Raw genomic sequence first — 18,264 nt, 5'->3', positions numbered from 1 at the left:
ATTGTATCTCGTTATTGGGTCAATGAACTTTTAAAATGAACACGTAAATTTTAATATAAGCGATATTTTCGTAGATAATTAATTAGTGTTAATTACGCAATGTGCATTTTATAATACTTTGGAGATCTATTACAACACATACAAAGACGACTACATATTATATAACATTAGAACATATTACAAAAGAACAACGTTTTCTCATAGGAAACAAATTAATTTTAAAATAAAAATTCAAAAAGTAATGCTTTTATTTCTACATGGTTTAGATATTAAATAAGTCTCCTGCCACGTTGTACAGGACTCGGCATAACTAAGCAATCGTTAGTCCATCTGTTACAAGCACTCATAAGCCAACTCACTAAAATAATCAGCAATAACTTAGTCGGATAGATACTTTCATTTACTTATAGATTCAAGTGTTTTTGAATCGTCAATTACAATATTTAAATAAATGTAAGGCTACCGGTTCAAAATGTAGATTCACTGAGAACAACCGGTACGAAACTCAGTAGTTTTCAACTGAACCATCAAATAATATGTAAAAATATGTTAGATGGACATCTATTATTATATTTTTATGACCTTACTGAAGATCTAATTGAATAACGTATATTCTCTTTAAATGAATAATTGCATGCAATGTTTCATTAAAATAACTTAAATAACATTGTTTTGAATAACACAGTTTAATTTGTTAAATAATAATATAAACCAATGAATGTTTCAAAACAATCTTCCCTTTTTTCTTGCAATTTAAGATAACAAAACTATAAATAATTATAAACAGAATTTTCATAAGATATTTTTAAGTGAATACATAATATGAACAAGCAGCGCCATCTATTGTCGATTAGCGAGTACTAAAGGTCAAACATTGCCAAACTGGGTTGAACGACCGTGTCGTTTATCTCAATAGTGTTATTATGACGCATTGATGAGTTGTAATATTTTTTTATTACATATTTATTGGAAATATTTCAATGTAATTAATCTTCGATAACAACATATTATAAGGTGATTCGTTACACCTGTAGTTATTTCAATATTTAACTTGTAATGTTTCAAAGTTCAATTTAGCATTTCAATGTAAGATTATTTTCTATAAATATACATAATATGTCGTAATATCTGATTATGAAATTAATTAACAGTGGGAACAGAGCAACTACTGAGTTCCCTGTCTGCTCTTTTGTTAGAATTTACATTTTGATAGTAAATTTTGATTAACTTTTATTAAGAACCTATTATTTTATACAAATATAGTTTGTTTAGATTTTTATATGAATTTAAAAATGATGACTTTGTTGATAGAGTTTGTAACTCTTTATTTATTAATTTCGTTCTATATAATAGCTAATTTACATATATATTATATATTAACAAACATATATATAAATGACTCAATCATAGGAAAAGTAAAAACTTTCAACAGCTGAATTTTTTGTAGTGTTTTAGAGATTCCGTGTTATAATCATCGTCCATCTTGAAATCGTTTTGAGATATGATTAATCGTCGGCTGTACCATTTTTTATTGAGCAAATGATTGATTATCGTCTAGAGTTTTACATACAATCTTACTTAGATATATGCAAATAGCATTAAGCATTCGTTATCAAGTAAGTTTAAGCGGATATGCAATTAACAATAAATCCATATTAACAATAATGTTATCATAATATATAATATAAACTAAATAACTATCTTTAAAATAAGAATTTCAATGATTAAATATATTGAAGATGATATCAACTACAACATATACATATATATATACATTTTTTTAAGTGTTATGTGATAAGTCGATGTTGTAACTTTTTACAATAAATAAACACTAGAAAAGTTTATTTTTTTAACTTTCTCAGTGTTATCTAAGTTATTAATTGTTTTTAGTTTTTAATTGTTTTGATACTTAAATCCTAAAAATCTATTACTAAATTAGTGGTAGAGATCTTTGTGTATCACCCCGCATAATTATATGTCTGGGTAAAGGCATCGAAGATACTTTCCTTACCCGGGCAAAACCCGGTGGTATCGGCTAGCATTGAGGTATTATAATTGATCACCAGTGAAAACCCATCTGAACAGGTATCACTTATATTTATAATAATTCAACCGCTAAACAGTTATATATTTGCTTGTTAGTGAGCCAGTGTAACCCCAGTCATAATGTACATCAAATCTTTATTCCTTGATGGACTTTTAGTTTTAATCTGCTAGTAAAATAGATTAAATAGTGTACACGATTTTTCCTTCACCGCTGAGTGAACCATGAGGAAAGCATGTGTCTAATTTCATCGAAATTCTGCCACATGTGCATTCCACCAACCCGCATTGGAACAGCGGGGTGGAATATGTTCCAAACCCTCCACTCAATGGGAGAGGCCTTAGCCCAGCAGTGGGAAATTTACAGGCTGTTACTTTACCATACGATTTTTATTTCTTCTTTAATTAATAATTAAGTACTCGCGTGAAACAGATATATCTTATTCAATATCGGACTTGTCTAGACTCGCCGACCTTCGGTGTTTCGAACGATATCGCTATCATAGATAAATCGGTCAAGGATTTTTGTATACGAAATATATTCACTAAAAACGTATATAATCAATATAATTAATAATTCATACATATAGGGGATGATATGTATTATGTACACTTCTGATTCGTAACAACACAATATTATTATTTTCATTATAATATTGATTGCTTATGTTATATGCATTTAATTTCATTATAATTAATAATAAATAAAATTGTAAAATATATACTCATCGAATTATTTAGACGATTTCGACGACGTATAGTGTATTAATAATAATTAATGATAAGAATTTAATGTAGAATTATATAATGAAGAAACAATAAATTAATTTCCAAAATATATACGCGTATTTGTCGAGAATCATAATATGAATTGTATAAATATAATAATCAAATATATTATTATAATCTGTGACGAACAACACTATCTTTTAAGAACAATTGGAGCGTACATTATGTTTAAATAACATAACAATAATAAATATATCGACCTATATAAGATATTCCAAATATCCTTTTATATATTTTACATATTATTTCCTTAATCGCTAATTTGTCAACGCATTTGACTACCCCACATATTTTACCAAATTAATTAGACTTTAGTTTGCATGTAGTAATAAAAGAGTATATACGGATCAATTAGCCGACAGTAATAAATAATTAACATGATATATTAATTACTTTCAACGATACAATTAATAAGTCTTTGTATTACAAACAATTTATAATACGGAAAAAATATCGAGTAGCGAAGGAAAACAATACGGCCGGTCAACGCACGATTAGCGTAGCTTTGCACTTTATTATAGAGTAGCTGATAAAAAAATGACATAATGCGTCACTCTGCGAAAGGATAACAATCAGCGCCATCTATTATCGACTTAGGGAAACATGTCAGATACAAACCATTTCCTTAAAAAACTCATTTTATCTCAATTCAAAAGGTTTTTTTTTCTAAGCATTATTAAGGTTTAGACGTTTTTGTTTCTATTTATAGATAAGATAAAAATATAATTTGTAATTTATTAAGTTTACGTATTCGCTTTGTTAATAGTGCTACTACGCACTAGGTGGCGCTGATCGATGATACAAGTTTGTGAACTGTTTTCAACGAATTAAGAAATTTTGTTTTACGTTTCTAGCTATATAAATTCATAGCTAGTCTTAAGATTATTTAATTATAATTACTATTATGAATGACATCTGTAATGAATGTGTGTATGTTTGTAGATTTCGTGTATGTAATGTATGTATGTACGATCGTTTTATTCATTATTCTTAAGCACCCTACGCCTTCAAGGTCAGACGAGATCTTTACAAAAGGACCCTTCATTGCTTTTGTGAATTTCGTTGTAAGCAGAGTTCACTTGGCTGCTTATCACACCGAAGTGTAAAAAACATAAAAAGAATATTCGCCAAAACATCTTAACAAAAATTCAATTTAAAAAATCTATTACCAAGTTACAAACACATTAATTTACAAACATAATATTATGTTTTATATATTAAGATATACTTTTAAATAATATATAATAAACATTCTAAAATCGTATTCCATATTATAAAGTCAAAAACAATTTCAATTGACTCTTACTAGAACTATGAAAACGTCAAATTACAAAATATAGTAAATACAAAGCTACCGGTTCGGAATGTGGATTCTTAAGCCTTGAAATTCAATTAAATCGAGAAACAATCTATTATATTGCGAATTAGTTATTTATTAAAACTTCTATCTTAAATAATAAACAAAAATATTTCTAGCATACCAAATACATCGTCATTAAAATTCACATGTAACATGGTGTTATATGTAAAGCGGGTAAAGCTGTAAAGTGCGACTAGTTAATATATAATAGTATGTACTAAAACCTTCTTCAAAACGAGCTGAATCTCCTGATATAAGTTTCACGTATATCGATTCAGTAATTTTTACAGTAAGGCGTTACAAAAACTCATCTCCAGTTAGGCGATTACACAATTATCAATTGCATTTCGGTGTGAGAGCGGTCTCGTGTGACAGTTATGTTACGAAATCGGGAATATCTAGAAACGGCGATTAATATTTCACGGTTTGACTGCGACTTTGTTTGTATCGAATTAAGCTTTAATACTCGTTTTGATTATTTAAAATCTGGTTTTAACCGGCTACAGTATGACATATGTTCCAGTGGTTAGCTTATAGAGCTGTAGGTACCGAGTTACTGATTTCAATTCCATTGTCAAAGTTTTTCTATAGAGAAGAAAAACTAATAAATAATTGTATCATACAAAATTTCTTATCTATAATATATCTTGGAACTTAACTAACATATAATACATAGTTTGTTCAATTAAAATTAGTAAATAAATAAAATAAAATAGTTAAATTAATAAAGTAGTTAATAAAGTTTGTGCCACGCCCACTAATGTGTAAAATAATATTATATATTATTTTCAATCTGTCTGTATGTCATGGTTTCACGGAACCAAATTCGTTGACATATGGTATAAAGCAAGCTGTACATATATACATAGACTTTATTTCTATACTTTTAGATATATATATGTCACGAAGGAAAAATTAAATAGCGACTATATCAACGTACGTTGAAGTATGTTTCCCATTTAATCAATATTAAGGGATATTAAAAATACAAGCTGATACTAAGTGGAATTCAACATATATAACATATGCTATGCTATCTGGAACAGCGCCAAGTCGAATAACGTCGCAGATGTTTCGGAGTTATTGTGTAACAAACAAACATTTGTGCTTTCTAATTTTCTATATTATTCGTGTTTATAATGCTAACGTGTTGTATTGATTGTGAAATATTTGTTTGACGACCTCCGTGGTCGAATAGTAAACCGGTTTTCATGGGTACGACACTCTGAGGTCCCGGGTTCGATTCCCGAGTCGATGTTGAAAAAGTTCATTGGTCTATGTTGTCTTGGGTCTGGGTGTTTGTGGTATCGTTACTTCTGATTTTCCATAACACAAGTGCTTTAGTTTACATTGGGATCAGAGTAATGTATGTGATGTTGTCCAATATTTAAAAAAAGTATGTATTTTTCGTATAACATATGAATCAGATATGCGTAATTTTGATATTGTATTTTGGAGTGGTTTTTTTTATGAAATTACAATATATTATTATGTCAAAATGGCTTGCAGGTAATCTTGTAATAATTAACATATACTACCTCTCAGACCTGACTTCGCTTGTATATAGTAAAGGACAACGTAAAAAGTATATATCTGAGTTTTCTCTATTGGTCCGCATAGCTCTTTCCGATACGACATTTATTATAAAATTTTAGTTACACACGAAATCACAATTAATCGTTATAATCTTAACTATTATAGTCGATATAAGGCTATAACTACTAAATAGGCTATTTGACTGGTTTTTAAAATCAATTTAATATTATTTAGTAGAAGTTAAGGAACTTAGTAAAAGTTGAGTTTTTTATTTCTAGTACATATTTACCGAAAAATATCATATTAAAAATTCCATATTTAAATAGCGTCAAATAGCCTATTAAAAATTATTTGAATGTCTACATAAATTCAATATTATTTATGCAGCAGAAAAATAATATACCTATTTATATATTTTTAATAAATCTTCATTGAAATAGGTTTTATATTTTTGTTAATCAAAAAATTATTGCACTCGAATAAATGACAATTATTATTATTAATTTTAACCTGCAATATAATTAATAATTATTTCATATTTCTAAAAAACTGGAACCTATAAGTCATAACTAGTGCCTTAGGACAGTTAATTAAAAAAAAAGCACGATTTAACACGACGATGGATTACGTCGCCTTTATTACATTAAATAATATGTAATGCTATACTCGTTACGTGCACATTATGTACGAGTTTAATAAACAAACAATACTTACGTAAAATCAATTATATAATGACGCTTTTTATGTTCATATATATCGTTAAAATATTTTAAACTAAACTAATTTACACTGGAAGCCATTTTTATTTGTCTTTTAGTAATCTATACATATATATAATAAAATTGAATATAAAATTACCGCTTTTTACTACATCTATTTGTTTATATGCTTATAACTAACGGCTGGGTCGATTTTGATGGAACTTTCTTTAGTAGATAGCTGATGTAATGAGGAGTAACTTAGGCTACACCAATAACTTTATTTGTTTAATTCAAACGCGGGTGTCTTAAATAAAATCGCATCGGTCATATTAAGTGTTATATAGGTTGCAAGAAATGGCCTAATGGTATCTGGTCACTGTCTCTGCCTGTACTGAGCATTGCTGTGGTAGAATGTGACGATTATATGAATCATCATATTTTACCACCACCACCAATTACTCAGACGGACCCAAAGCCTTACCACCAAGAAATTCCTAATGTGTCGTATCAAATTCTGTTACATATGTACCCAACAATCTACATTGGAGAAGCGAGATGAAATAGTCCAGGGTTTAAGAGAGAGCTAGTCCAGGGAAAAAAGAAAGGTAATATTTGTATTTATTTGTAATGGTATGCTTTACTAAAAAAATACTGATTTAAGTAAAGTATTGAATGAGATAAGAATCTATGGAATGACCAAAATGTGTCGGAGAAATCTCCGTGACCCCAAAATCCGTTGAACTTGTCCAAGGTCGCTAAGGTCAGATTAGGGCCGGTGAAGTTAGCCCAAAACGTGACCTGACCTGCGACCTATTTTCAATTCAAGTTTGGGGTCAACGCGTACCGATATATTTCGAACGCGAAATCAACAAGTTGCATATTTGCAAGAGTTTCATCAAAATCATTTGATTATTCGTTTATTTAATTTTTATTTTAATTATAGGTAGACTGGCTTAAGAGGCCAGTTGACGACCAATCATGACTTATATTTAAATACTGAAAAAGAGTAGCTACTGAGTTTCTTGCCGGGTCTTCTATCTACATTCAGAACCGGTGTGTAGCTTCACTTAATTGTTAAATGATGATTCAAAAGTGCTTGTAAAAGCCTACTTGAACGAAGCTTACAGCACTGTAAGAAGCATTGAACCATTTCTTACATCGTTAATACACAACTAAGAAATGTGAACGCAACTATACTAATTATTGTTGGTAGCAAAATATCTGATGAGTAGGTGGTACCCAGATGGGCTGGCACAGAACCCTACCACTGTCACCAGTGTCTAAGATTCCACTGATCAACTCAGCATCACAAAAAGTTCCGTTTGATATATTGTTACTAATCGTTACACAGTATAAAACAAAGTCGCTTACCACTGTCCCTATGTATGCTTAGATCTTTGAAACTACGCAACGGATTTTGATGCGGTTTTTTTCAATAGATAGATTGATTCAAGAGTATATGTATAATACATAGACAATATAGTATAGAATGTTTGATAAACTGTGAACATTGTAAGACATTCTGTGTATTAGTATCAGCATTGCAATCGTGCGATACCAGGGCGGGTAATTTAGATATATTTATTTCAAATCAAGTTTATGAAAAACAATTACAGTTATTTTAATATTTTCATCTTTTTTACAAATAGATTCTTATAAGATTCTAACTGGTTCTTATCGGTATAACCACATTTGGAATCCATTTGGATTCATTTAATTTCTAACATATATATTGGACTCTATTATACTGATAAATGTAAGAGGTATCATGTGTATATGTATGTATGTTAGTGTAGGGTACGTTTCAGATTATACGGGTGCTAAAATAGTTTTATTAACAAAAAGCCAGTACGAATAGTTCTTGAATTAAGCCCCAAGTCAAAAGGAAATTGCTAGACAGCAGTACAGCCACGTGGCTCGGGAAAATAGGCCATCTTTTATGGTATTAACAATAAACTATCCCCGTCTCGCTCTGGCCATTGTTTTTTTAATGGGCCCAAGCGGGACGGATATATTTTCCCCTTGTAACTTGATATCGTCCATTTTCGAGGGACAAGAATTTATTGTAGTTTAGAATCATTTCGAAATGCTATTCTTGTATACTTGAATGTGAATGTCAGGTTTTGTGAAAAGGAGTTTGTTACTCGGAAAAGTTTTTATATATTTGTTTTTTTTTTTTTTAATGTTGCTGCAAGGGCGTGGCAAACGCGCTTTGAATAAGCGCTATGAAGCTGTGAAATTTAAATTTTCGAAATTACCCAATGACAAAATTAAATAGTGTATATATAGATATATATTACATATACATTAATTATTGTTCTTAAAGCGATGTGTCATATAAATATATCTACTTGCTTTGCCTTACAATTTCATCGGTGTTATATTTTATATGTATGTAATAAATAGTATATATAGTTTTGGCCTTATTGGTGTATCACTAACTATGCTGTGTTGTGTGTAAGCTTAGCTTACAGTTGTATATCTTATATTCTTAATAAAAGGCTATGTTATATATAAAAGACAAATCTGATTAGTAGTTTACTATATCAACATATAATGTCCGTCCGTCTTAATATATATATTAAAATTTCCTTTTTGTTATTTTTTACGTTTATTTATTTAATCGAACATATATGTATGTATGCTTGTATGATATATAGATATCAAGCTATCGATATAGAAAACAACAGGACAAACATACATATCAATATTATATATAAAATAATTTACAACACACCGTTTCGTAACTATTGCAAACATTGTATGATATGAAAAATTTTGATGCTATTGAAAATAGGTCTTTATGTATGAATATATAAGGGTCAAAGTCGCCTGCAACACTTATCTTTACTTATAGGAAAACCAAGATACGGTCCCTTTGGTACATTCTGTTTACTAATGCGGTTTTTTTTATTATTACGAAGTTTTCCGGGAATATTTGTTATAATAAAAGCTTTGATTTCGTTCCACGTTAAATAGATAACATTTATTATATTTAATTTTCTTATAGAATAGATAGATAGATAATTTAGTTTTCTTTTTCCGTGCCTTTGCCTAAGTGTTCGTTCGTTAATTGCCTTAATATCAATTTAGATACTTAATTAGGAGTCATAAAAACAGAAGCGCCATTAATTGAACTTTTAAAACAACAGTTAGCGTTCAACATAACAACCGTAATTATAAACGTAAATTTTCGCACGAAACTCATCTCCGCTAATTACGCTTTAATTAAACTAATTAAATTTTTCAAGAAACTTTCGCATTTTACTCGTTTACAAAACTTAACTGTAACATGCCATTACATCACATCCAGCCGAGTTGTGTAAAACCTACTTGGACCGAACCTTCTTTCATTCCAAATTTAAAAAAACTCTTTGCACAACACTGTTCACTACACGTCACAGATGAAAATTATTTTTTTAAATTTCGAACTTGCGCGCCGAATCTAAGGACCCGCTCACATAGATGTTGCAAGCGGGCCATCGGGGGAACAACTAGGAAATGTACAGGCACCGAGCACACTACCGCGCGCTCCCACACATCGACACGTTATGCCTACGTGCACGCGCACAGAGGTGCAACGTTTTGACAGGTACATGCGTTTATTTATAGGCCTATTCTATTCTCTTTTCGAAAAATCAAAACATTTTGACAGCTGTCACAGATAAAAAAAATATCTTAATAGCGAATTGTTTCCGATATTGTTTGAAAATTCGAATCCGTGTCGCTAATAAGATGAGAAATGTGAGCATGGAAACGACATAGCGGTTCATAGAGAAAAATGCTACGGCTAAATCACAACAACCGTTATTACATAACAGTACGCGAGAACGAGAGGGGTGTATTCGTGTGGGAGTTAGAGGGAGAGATCCGAGGTTGTGTAACCCAACACAGGGAAAGCTCGTACGTACTTTCTTTGTACATAATCACTAAGGTACTTTGATTCTTTAGAGTGTGGAGATGCTTCTGTGTGCGTGTGTTGCGTACCAAAGGGCGTAAGTGTGCGCGGTGTTTTTCAAAATGGCCTCTCTTTTGAAACGCCAGTGAAGCGAATTCGGGCGCTCGGCGAAGGGATGTGAGTCTCTTTTCGCGCGAACCCGACGAGAGCCTGGCATCTTTTTGAGAGAGTTCAATGACACGCGGTTTGGCATGTATCTGGGCCTACTTATTTTTTCCACAGCCGTAGGCTGAAGTCCACAAAAGACGATATTTTCACGGAACGGAAACTAGGGCATGCGTAGTGCGGTATTTTTTTTATCGATTTTTCCTCGAAATAAAAGGATAAATGTTTAAAGTTTTGCGGGAATTCTCTTGCGTTGCAACAATGAGTTGTTCTAACGAGAATTGACCAAAAATGAGGCCATATAGATAGTAACTTGAAAAAATTTAAGTTCGGCTATTCATCGATAGATGGCGCTATCAACAAAATTTAATTCGATAGGATTAAAATCAATATGTATGTGTTCAGAAAATACAGCATGAGATTCATTTAAAATTTCAGAATAATTAAACAAGTTTTAAATATCAAACGGCACAAATTGTACAAGTTTTATAATTGTCAGCAGTTGCGCCTTGTTTCCCGCCAAAAATAATCAATTAAATTCGTCTTTCGTTTCGTAGAACTTAAATGTAGGTCAAGTTTTTTTTTTTTAATTTTGACAACGAGTCGATCACATACAGCTTTTTTTCATATCAAAATTATAAAAGCCTTAAATTTTAATTGAGCTTTGTCTCAAAATAGATGCTTATACTGTAAATTGCTATTGCATCACAGCGGAGGAAGTGAAATAACAGACATAATATTTGTATAGCTATCTCTTCCTGCCGGTATTTAGCCGTCTCTGTCACACGCGTACAATTCTACGTAAGCGCCATGGAAACGAGTGACGTATGTTTACTCTCTTCTCGCATACATACCACTGTGTGTATCTATCTCGCTCGTGCAAGGCAACGGAGTGCGTTGACCTGTCCTTGTTGCACTTGTGTGCAGCCTTGCGTTACAGTTATACGCAGTTCTTTGTATGTAGTAAACGTGCATCGTAAGGGTCGATTCACACGGCGTTATAATTATGTAGCGACATTTTTAAGATTTTTTAAAGTATTTTTGCATATCAAATAAACGTACGTATTAATAATAGGTTATGTTGTATAATAAATATGGATCCAAACCTGATGATTTCAGATATGTAGTTTTCATTTTACTGCCTTTTAACTCAATCTTACCTGTAAAAGATAATAATCAATTAAAATATACACAAATAAATCTTAACTTTATAATAATTCAGTATGCACAGTTAAATATTACTTCTATAATATAATATATGTGTATGTATTTTTGATAAATATAAGTTGACATACATTAAAAAAAAAGAAAATCTTAGTTAGGCTGCAAACAAATGATACGATCCTTACGCTACGGTTATAAAAAAGTTGCGTCAGAGCCCATAAAAAATGTCTGCTAGGCGTCAACGCGGGTATTACATCACTACGCTCACTCACACATAGCCGTCCGTGTCCGCACGTGCTCGCTGTTCACGTGTCACACACACACGTGAACGAACTAATCTTTTGTGGAATGTTGGCTTCATACCTTAATGAGTACTTTTTAAAAAACGTTCTGAAAAGGAAAACCTCTTTGGTACGCCACCGCTTTGGTGGTTTATTCTGATTGAAATATTTGAAAAGGGAACTAAATTATTTCTGACCTGAAACTTTAAATGTGTAATTATAGCTGTATGAAGGGGTTATGACTAAGTGCTCAGATGTCTCTATTAATGCACTAGCCTTATATACTTTCGTTTCTGTACATTTAAAACAAAGAGTACAACTCATAAAACGATGACCCTCTTTTTTATTTTTTTTTTTATAAAAAATATTAACATAAAGTGTTAATAATTTTGAATATTACTAAAGAATTTGAAATTCAGAATTAGTAGCAGCTATATTATAGTTGGCAAAGATCGCAAATAAATTAAACAAAACGAGCAATGTACTGGCCATAAAATGGCACAGTTTGCTAATAATCGATCTTTGCGGACTCTGCCTAGAAAAGTCTAAAGCCCGGATAGTTCTGCTTTTGCACACTTGGCGGACTTCACCCGTAACACATATTTTAAATATAGAACAATTATAGCAAGGATTTTATTTTGTTGTCGTATTTATTAATTAAATTTGTTTCCCCTATTATTGAACTGAAATAAAAACTATATGAAACACAGTCCGCGTTCATTTTTATATTTAAAATTCGAATGAGCGTGTTCTACGTTTAAGAGCTTGTCGCTGGTATCACAGATTCGTAAGTAATAGATTATTTTGTTTTTTATTTAAAAACAAATTTAATCAGTCAATCATAATTGTTGATATTTATCGAGAAACTGATAACCTAATATATAAATACAATTTGCAAATTGAAAATATCAATAAAAAATTTAATTAATAAGAAGTACAGATAATAAATATGATATTAAAATATAAAAAGGTTCCACTAGTTAAAGGTTTTTCATCTTAAATGTCGTTAGTTGAAATGTTTGAATCAAATACTGCAATGCGGCTCTCCGTAAACATAGTGCACAGCATCTCATCTTAAAGATCATCCGAGCTGATTTTAGTTTCTACTTAAAATTATTGTATAGAAATATAATATTCTAAAGAATTGTACGAGTAATATCATTGAGAAGTAACCTAGACAAATATACTTCGTCTATCATATTACTTACTTCTATTATATTTTCTTACTGGCAATAAATAAACATTAAATTAAGAAAAAAACTGACTCCACACACACTCAAAACAACTTACTCAACACACACACTCAAACATGTATATATCTTAAGAAATTGTAATACATAAATAAGATACATACAGTTCGAAGTAACATTGTAACAATAAAACTGACCTACGATACACATTATGTACACGCGTACAAATGTAAATAACACATATATACATATATAACTTATATCGTAAGCGTATGATGTTTATATGACTCAGTATCGCTTTTGTTTGTATATTATATCTAATAATGTTATAAAGTTGAAGAGTTTGTTTATTTGTTTCAAATTAATTGAGGAAGGATTATTTAATGTTATTAGGAGGGGTCACTTTCCCGTAATTGACTACCCGAAATTTAGGAAATATTTTTAAGTTTATATTTGTTCAATAAATTACCTCTGAACATATATATTTATATTTAAACTAATGTACCACGTATTTTCATATGTGTATGATATTTAATTATTCATAATATAAATTCAAGACTTAAAATATATAACGTTAATAATGTTATTCAAATACTAACAAAACCTACTATACAGCAATTACAATGATTTATTTAATATTGAACGCATCTTTAATAATTTTAGCAGGTTTACAATCTCGCTAATATTTTGACAGTTCCGTTGACAGTTTAATAGATAAATTACAATCGGAGAGTGTTAAAAAACCAGAAACGTATATATTTCGTGCAAGAAATAGCTTATCAAAACACGCCCGCGAGGATTGTAAAGGCGTAAGAGTAGGCCACCTAAAAATAGGCCATTCAACTCTCTTCCTATTTCAGGATTCACTTCCATGCGTAATTATTCAGTGCTTTTTAAATGACGTTGCTAAATAACGTTGGCTTAAAATAAAAATAACGAAAATGAATAATCTGTATATATTATAGAATATAAGGTGAATGAATTGTTATAAAAAAAATATTAATTTCATTTTAAATATATTGTTATATTGTATCTGTGTTTAAAATAAAAAAAAAGAGTATAAATAATAAAAAAGAAAATATATATGACAATACTCATAAATTTCGGTCTTTGTCAAAATATAATTAAAAAAAAGTACATATCTTTTTAAATGACGTTTCAAGCGTTAAACAGGGTACTGTTACTAAGTTCATCTCAGTTCAATAATGCGTCACATCTGGATGCTGGGCCGCATCTCGTCAATTGGTCCAGATCTAATGATGGCATTGTGTCAATGTGCTACGAACGAACTTTAAACTATTACATATTATATATAAACATATACACAAACTTGTATATTTGTTTGTATTAACTGAAACAGTATAAATATATTCTGATATATAACGTGATTTCTATTGAAATGTCATAATAAAAATATAGAAACTTTCATTCTAGAAACTCTTTTGTGAAGAGTTCAGAAGTGTTTTTACACAGATTATATTTGTAAAATATTATAGTAACTAGCTTCTAGACGAAAACTTCTATACCGTACCCGAGTTGTCTATTTTCAATTGCTAGTTAAGGTAAATTGTACTAGATGGCGTTCGCGTGTCATTACTATTTTTTGTCTCATCTAAATCGTACCTCGTGTTTATGTATACATTATTAACGATTTAAACATTCAGTGATCAGTTTTAATTTTCCTTAAGTGTACTTGCAACCTTTACGAAATATTATAACAATTAAAAGCTAATTTTAAAATACGTTGCAAATAACGAAACGCTATATTAAAATAATGAATTATTAATCTAATCACTTCGTTCGGATTCAAGTTAAATTGAATAGTTAAAAAACAATTCTTGCTACTCTGTATTGTAAAGGGAAGAATAGGAATAAAAGCGAGATATATAAAATGAGATCAGAAATAACATTCGTAATATAAACCTATTCTTTTCGTATTAATAATGTTGTTATTTTAGTAACGAGCTAACGTTAAATGCTATTTCTGTTATACGAAATTTCGAAACGAATATGACAACACTTGCTATCCTCTTTTAATACGATATATAAGAAAGAGACAATTATATTATTATTGCAGTCAGTTTAAATAACGATAAAATCTTTATGAACTGTAATCAATAATACGACTTTAGAAAGTTTTTTTTACTTGTAGTGAAAGTAAAAAATATAAATCGGCTGTCGAAGCTGACGAGTGGAACATATTTGCTTAAGATAATATTTTAATTGTAATCGTATGATTAATTATATGTATATATTATATTAATAGTATGTATGAAAATCATTCTTATAGAAAATTGATGGATTGGCTTTTATTGGTTCAAGCAAATATCCCTGAACGGATTTGGATGAAATTTGGAATACACATAATTTGTACCCTGTCTTGACTCTTAGGTACTTAATATAAACCTCCCACTCTTTGTACAATTATAGCTGCAGATAGAAGTAATGTTTGTATATTTTCTAAGCGGGTTAAATTAAATCAAAATTATATTATAAAAAAAATCAAAAATCAACCCTTTTACAAGCACTTTTGAATCGTCAATTAACATTACGTGAAGCTACCACCGGTTCGGAAAGTAGATTCTACCGAGAAGAACCGGCAAGAAACTCAGTAGTTACTCTTTTTCAACATTTAAAAATATGTTTTATATATATATATATATATATATATATATATATATATATATATATATATATATATATATATATATATAACTATAACCATATATATATATGGTTATTCGTGTAGTTCGTGTAACTACGTAACTACTAAGGTGTTGATAAAATTTATTGCCATTACAGATTATAGAGGGATGACATAATATACAATAATTTCACCGGTAACAAGTGTCCAATAAATGAACCATTTTGAATAAATACACAAAGGCATACAGTATACTATATCCAATTGTATAAGTTTAATACATATTTTTAACATTGGCTAACATCAATGGCGAACTACAATCGTATAACCAAAATGTTCAAATGCCTCGTTGCTATAAATAGAAAACCCTTATGTACCATTTCCGTAGATATATCTAGAGTGTCGTGCAACAATAGAACTAAAACAAACGAACCAACTTTATTATCTCGTTCTATATGACCATTACGCTTGTCATTCGCCAAATGTCATCCTAGTATACTAGTATCTGTGTACTTAGAGGCTAACTGTAAGCCGCTATTTTCATATGCGTTCTCAGCTGTGATAGTCTATCTAGACATATATGTAATCAAAGACCATTTCATCACCAATAATGCAATTTTTCTAAAACACAGCAAACACATTACCCTCTTTTGGCTGCGTAGTTAAGTAAATATTATTATTTCGTTATCCTTGCGTCTTGTATTACACAAGTTGAACATCATTGACATTTTGTTTTATATATTATATTAATTTAATGGTTGTCATCCTTTGAAATAACATATAATGAAGGTTATTATATATTAAGCTAGTTACTTACCCCGGCTTCACTTGAATAGCTCAAAATAATTAAATAGCCATTCAATATCTAGGACTTTTTTGTACCGCCATATATGTTTATATAACTATCAAACTTTACATAGAATTTTAAAGCCTTTTGACGACAAATAAATATATTACGTGCACATACAACAATGAACATAGACTATGTTCACTTCGTGAGTCAGTCTGGTGAAAGCGAAATTAGTAATGCCTAAGATATAAACGATATTACTTATTTTGAATCATCATCGAGAAAATGAGAATTAAACAAAGTTTCTAGTCATTTGAGACTTTTATCACAAACTAAACAATAAAATAACGTTACAAATAACTCTTAATATGCTTTATAATTATAAATACATAAAAGACAGACTATATTTAATTACAAATATAGTAAAAAAACTCCAGTTACATTTTAAATTGAAGCATCAATAAAGATTTTGACCAATTATCATACACGCCCTTCGTTTTATTCTTCATCAATACTTACTTGTCTTTAACTTCACTTAATTCGTCTAGTTGAAAATATGCTCATAACAGATGTATTTAGTTAAGTTAATCTCCACATTAGTATACTATCTATCATATTACTCATTTTTAAGATCCCAATTGACAGTAGGCAATATCACGCATTAGCCGTGGTAAAGAAAACTTAATTTTTTTTAAATTTCTGCAATGATGTAAGGCTCGATGTCTATCAAGTATTATTTTATAACATTATCGCTTTAAGCTGTTGTCTATAAAGGATGACCCTAATTCAAGAACAAGGGGTCAATCAAATAATATTAATTTGGATAGCAACACTTTGATAGATGTTACCAGCAATAAAATAACCAAACCTCTATGTAAGCAATATTATTGAAAATCAGATTCAATGTCAAATTAATTAACACATTAAATATATAACGTTATATTTTGTAACGTTACAATGTTACGTGCTATTTAAATATTTGTTCGAAATTAACAATTCATTACGTACTGTCGGTTTGTGTGTTGAATGCAAATTTTTAGCGCGCTTGTAACCTAGGCTGGAAACCTATCTGCATAATTAGGCTTTAACTTTAGGCCTAACATTACTAAAACTGGTCAATGTCGTATTTCTAATCGCTGCATTGAGTACAATGATATTTTTTTATGCATACAATTTTCTATGAAACATAATATAATCATATTGTCTTTTTTATCGAACACAAACAATTACACACACAACGTTAAATGAATATAATAATAAAAAATTAATATATATTTATATGTAAAATAATATAGTCATAACACATACACGTTGTCTAATAAAAGTAACGAATACAGGGGTTTTCAAAAGTTCCGTTATCCATGTGTCAATATTGACCCATGCGAAAATTCACATAGTGTGAAAGCAAGTACTTTTTTTCCTTACAATACGATGCGACGCGCGTGTGCGTTTCGCTTCACTGTGTGCGTGTGACCCACTTACGACTGCGCTCGGATGACTTCGGCTGTTTCCGTCGCGAACATATGCCCGCGCCATCTTAGCCTATAACCTGACCACTGTAAAATGACCCGTAGTTTCATATTATACATTATACTGAAGAGTGTCTTTACATTTTGGACGTTCTATGTATGTATCACGCATGTTTTGAAACTGTTATCATTTTGTCAATTGTAATTTATCATGATTTACTTCCTAATATGTCT

The 18,264-nt window shown here is 30.1% G+C and overlaps 1 protein-coding gene across 6 annotated transcripts in view; it reads right to left on the bottom strand.

The window, feature by feature from the left end:
• The window catches only part of LOC124541029 (probable nuclear hormone receptor HR3), a 116,365-nt gene that overhangs the window by 46,280 nt on the left and 51,821 nt on the right, over positions 1–18,264 (bottom strand). The window contains exon 2 of one of the 6 annotated variants that reach the window (XM_047118810.1): positions 11,599–11,652. The exons of 4 other annotated variants lie outside the window; for them this stretch is intronic. In XM_047118810.1, the coding sequence (XP_046974766.1) occupies positions 11,599–11,626 (28 nt within the window). In that variant the 5' untranslated portion in view covers positions 11,627–11,652. Of the gene's footprint in view, positions 1–9,773; positions 9,986–11,598; positions 11,653–18,264 lie in introns of those variants that run through there. One more of the 6 variants, XM_047118804.1, reaches the window with a different exon arrangement.

Source organism: Vanessa cardui, chromosome 27 (genome assembly GCF_905220365.1).
Source record: "Vanessa cardui chromosome 27, ilVanCard2.1, whole genome shotgun sequence".
In the NCBI taxonomy this organism is placed as follows: Eukaryota; Metazoa; Arthropoda; class Insecta; order Lepidoptera; family Nymphalidae; genus Vanessa; species Vanessa cardui.
This window is presented reverse-complemented; position numbering and strand designations above follow the sequence as displayed.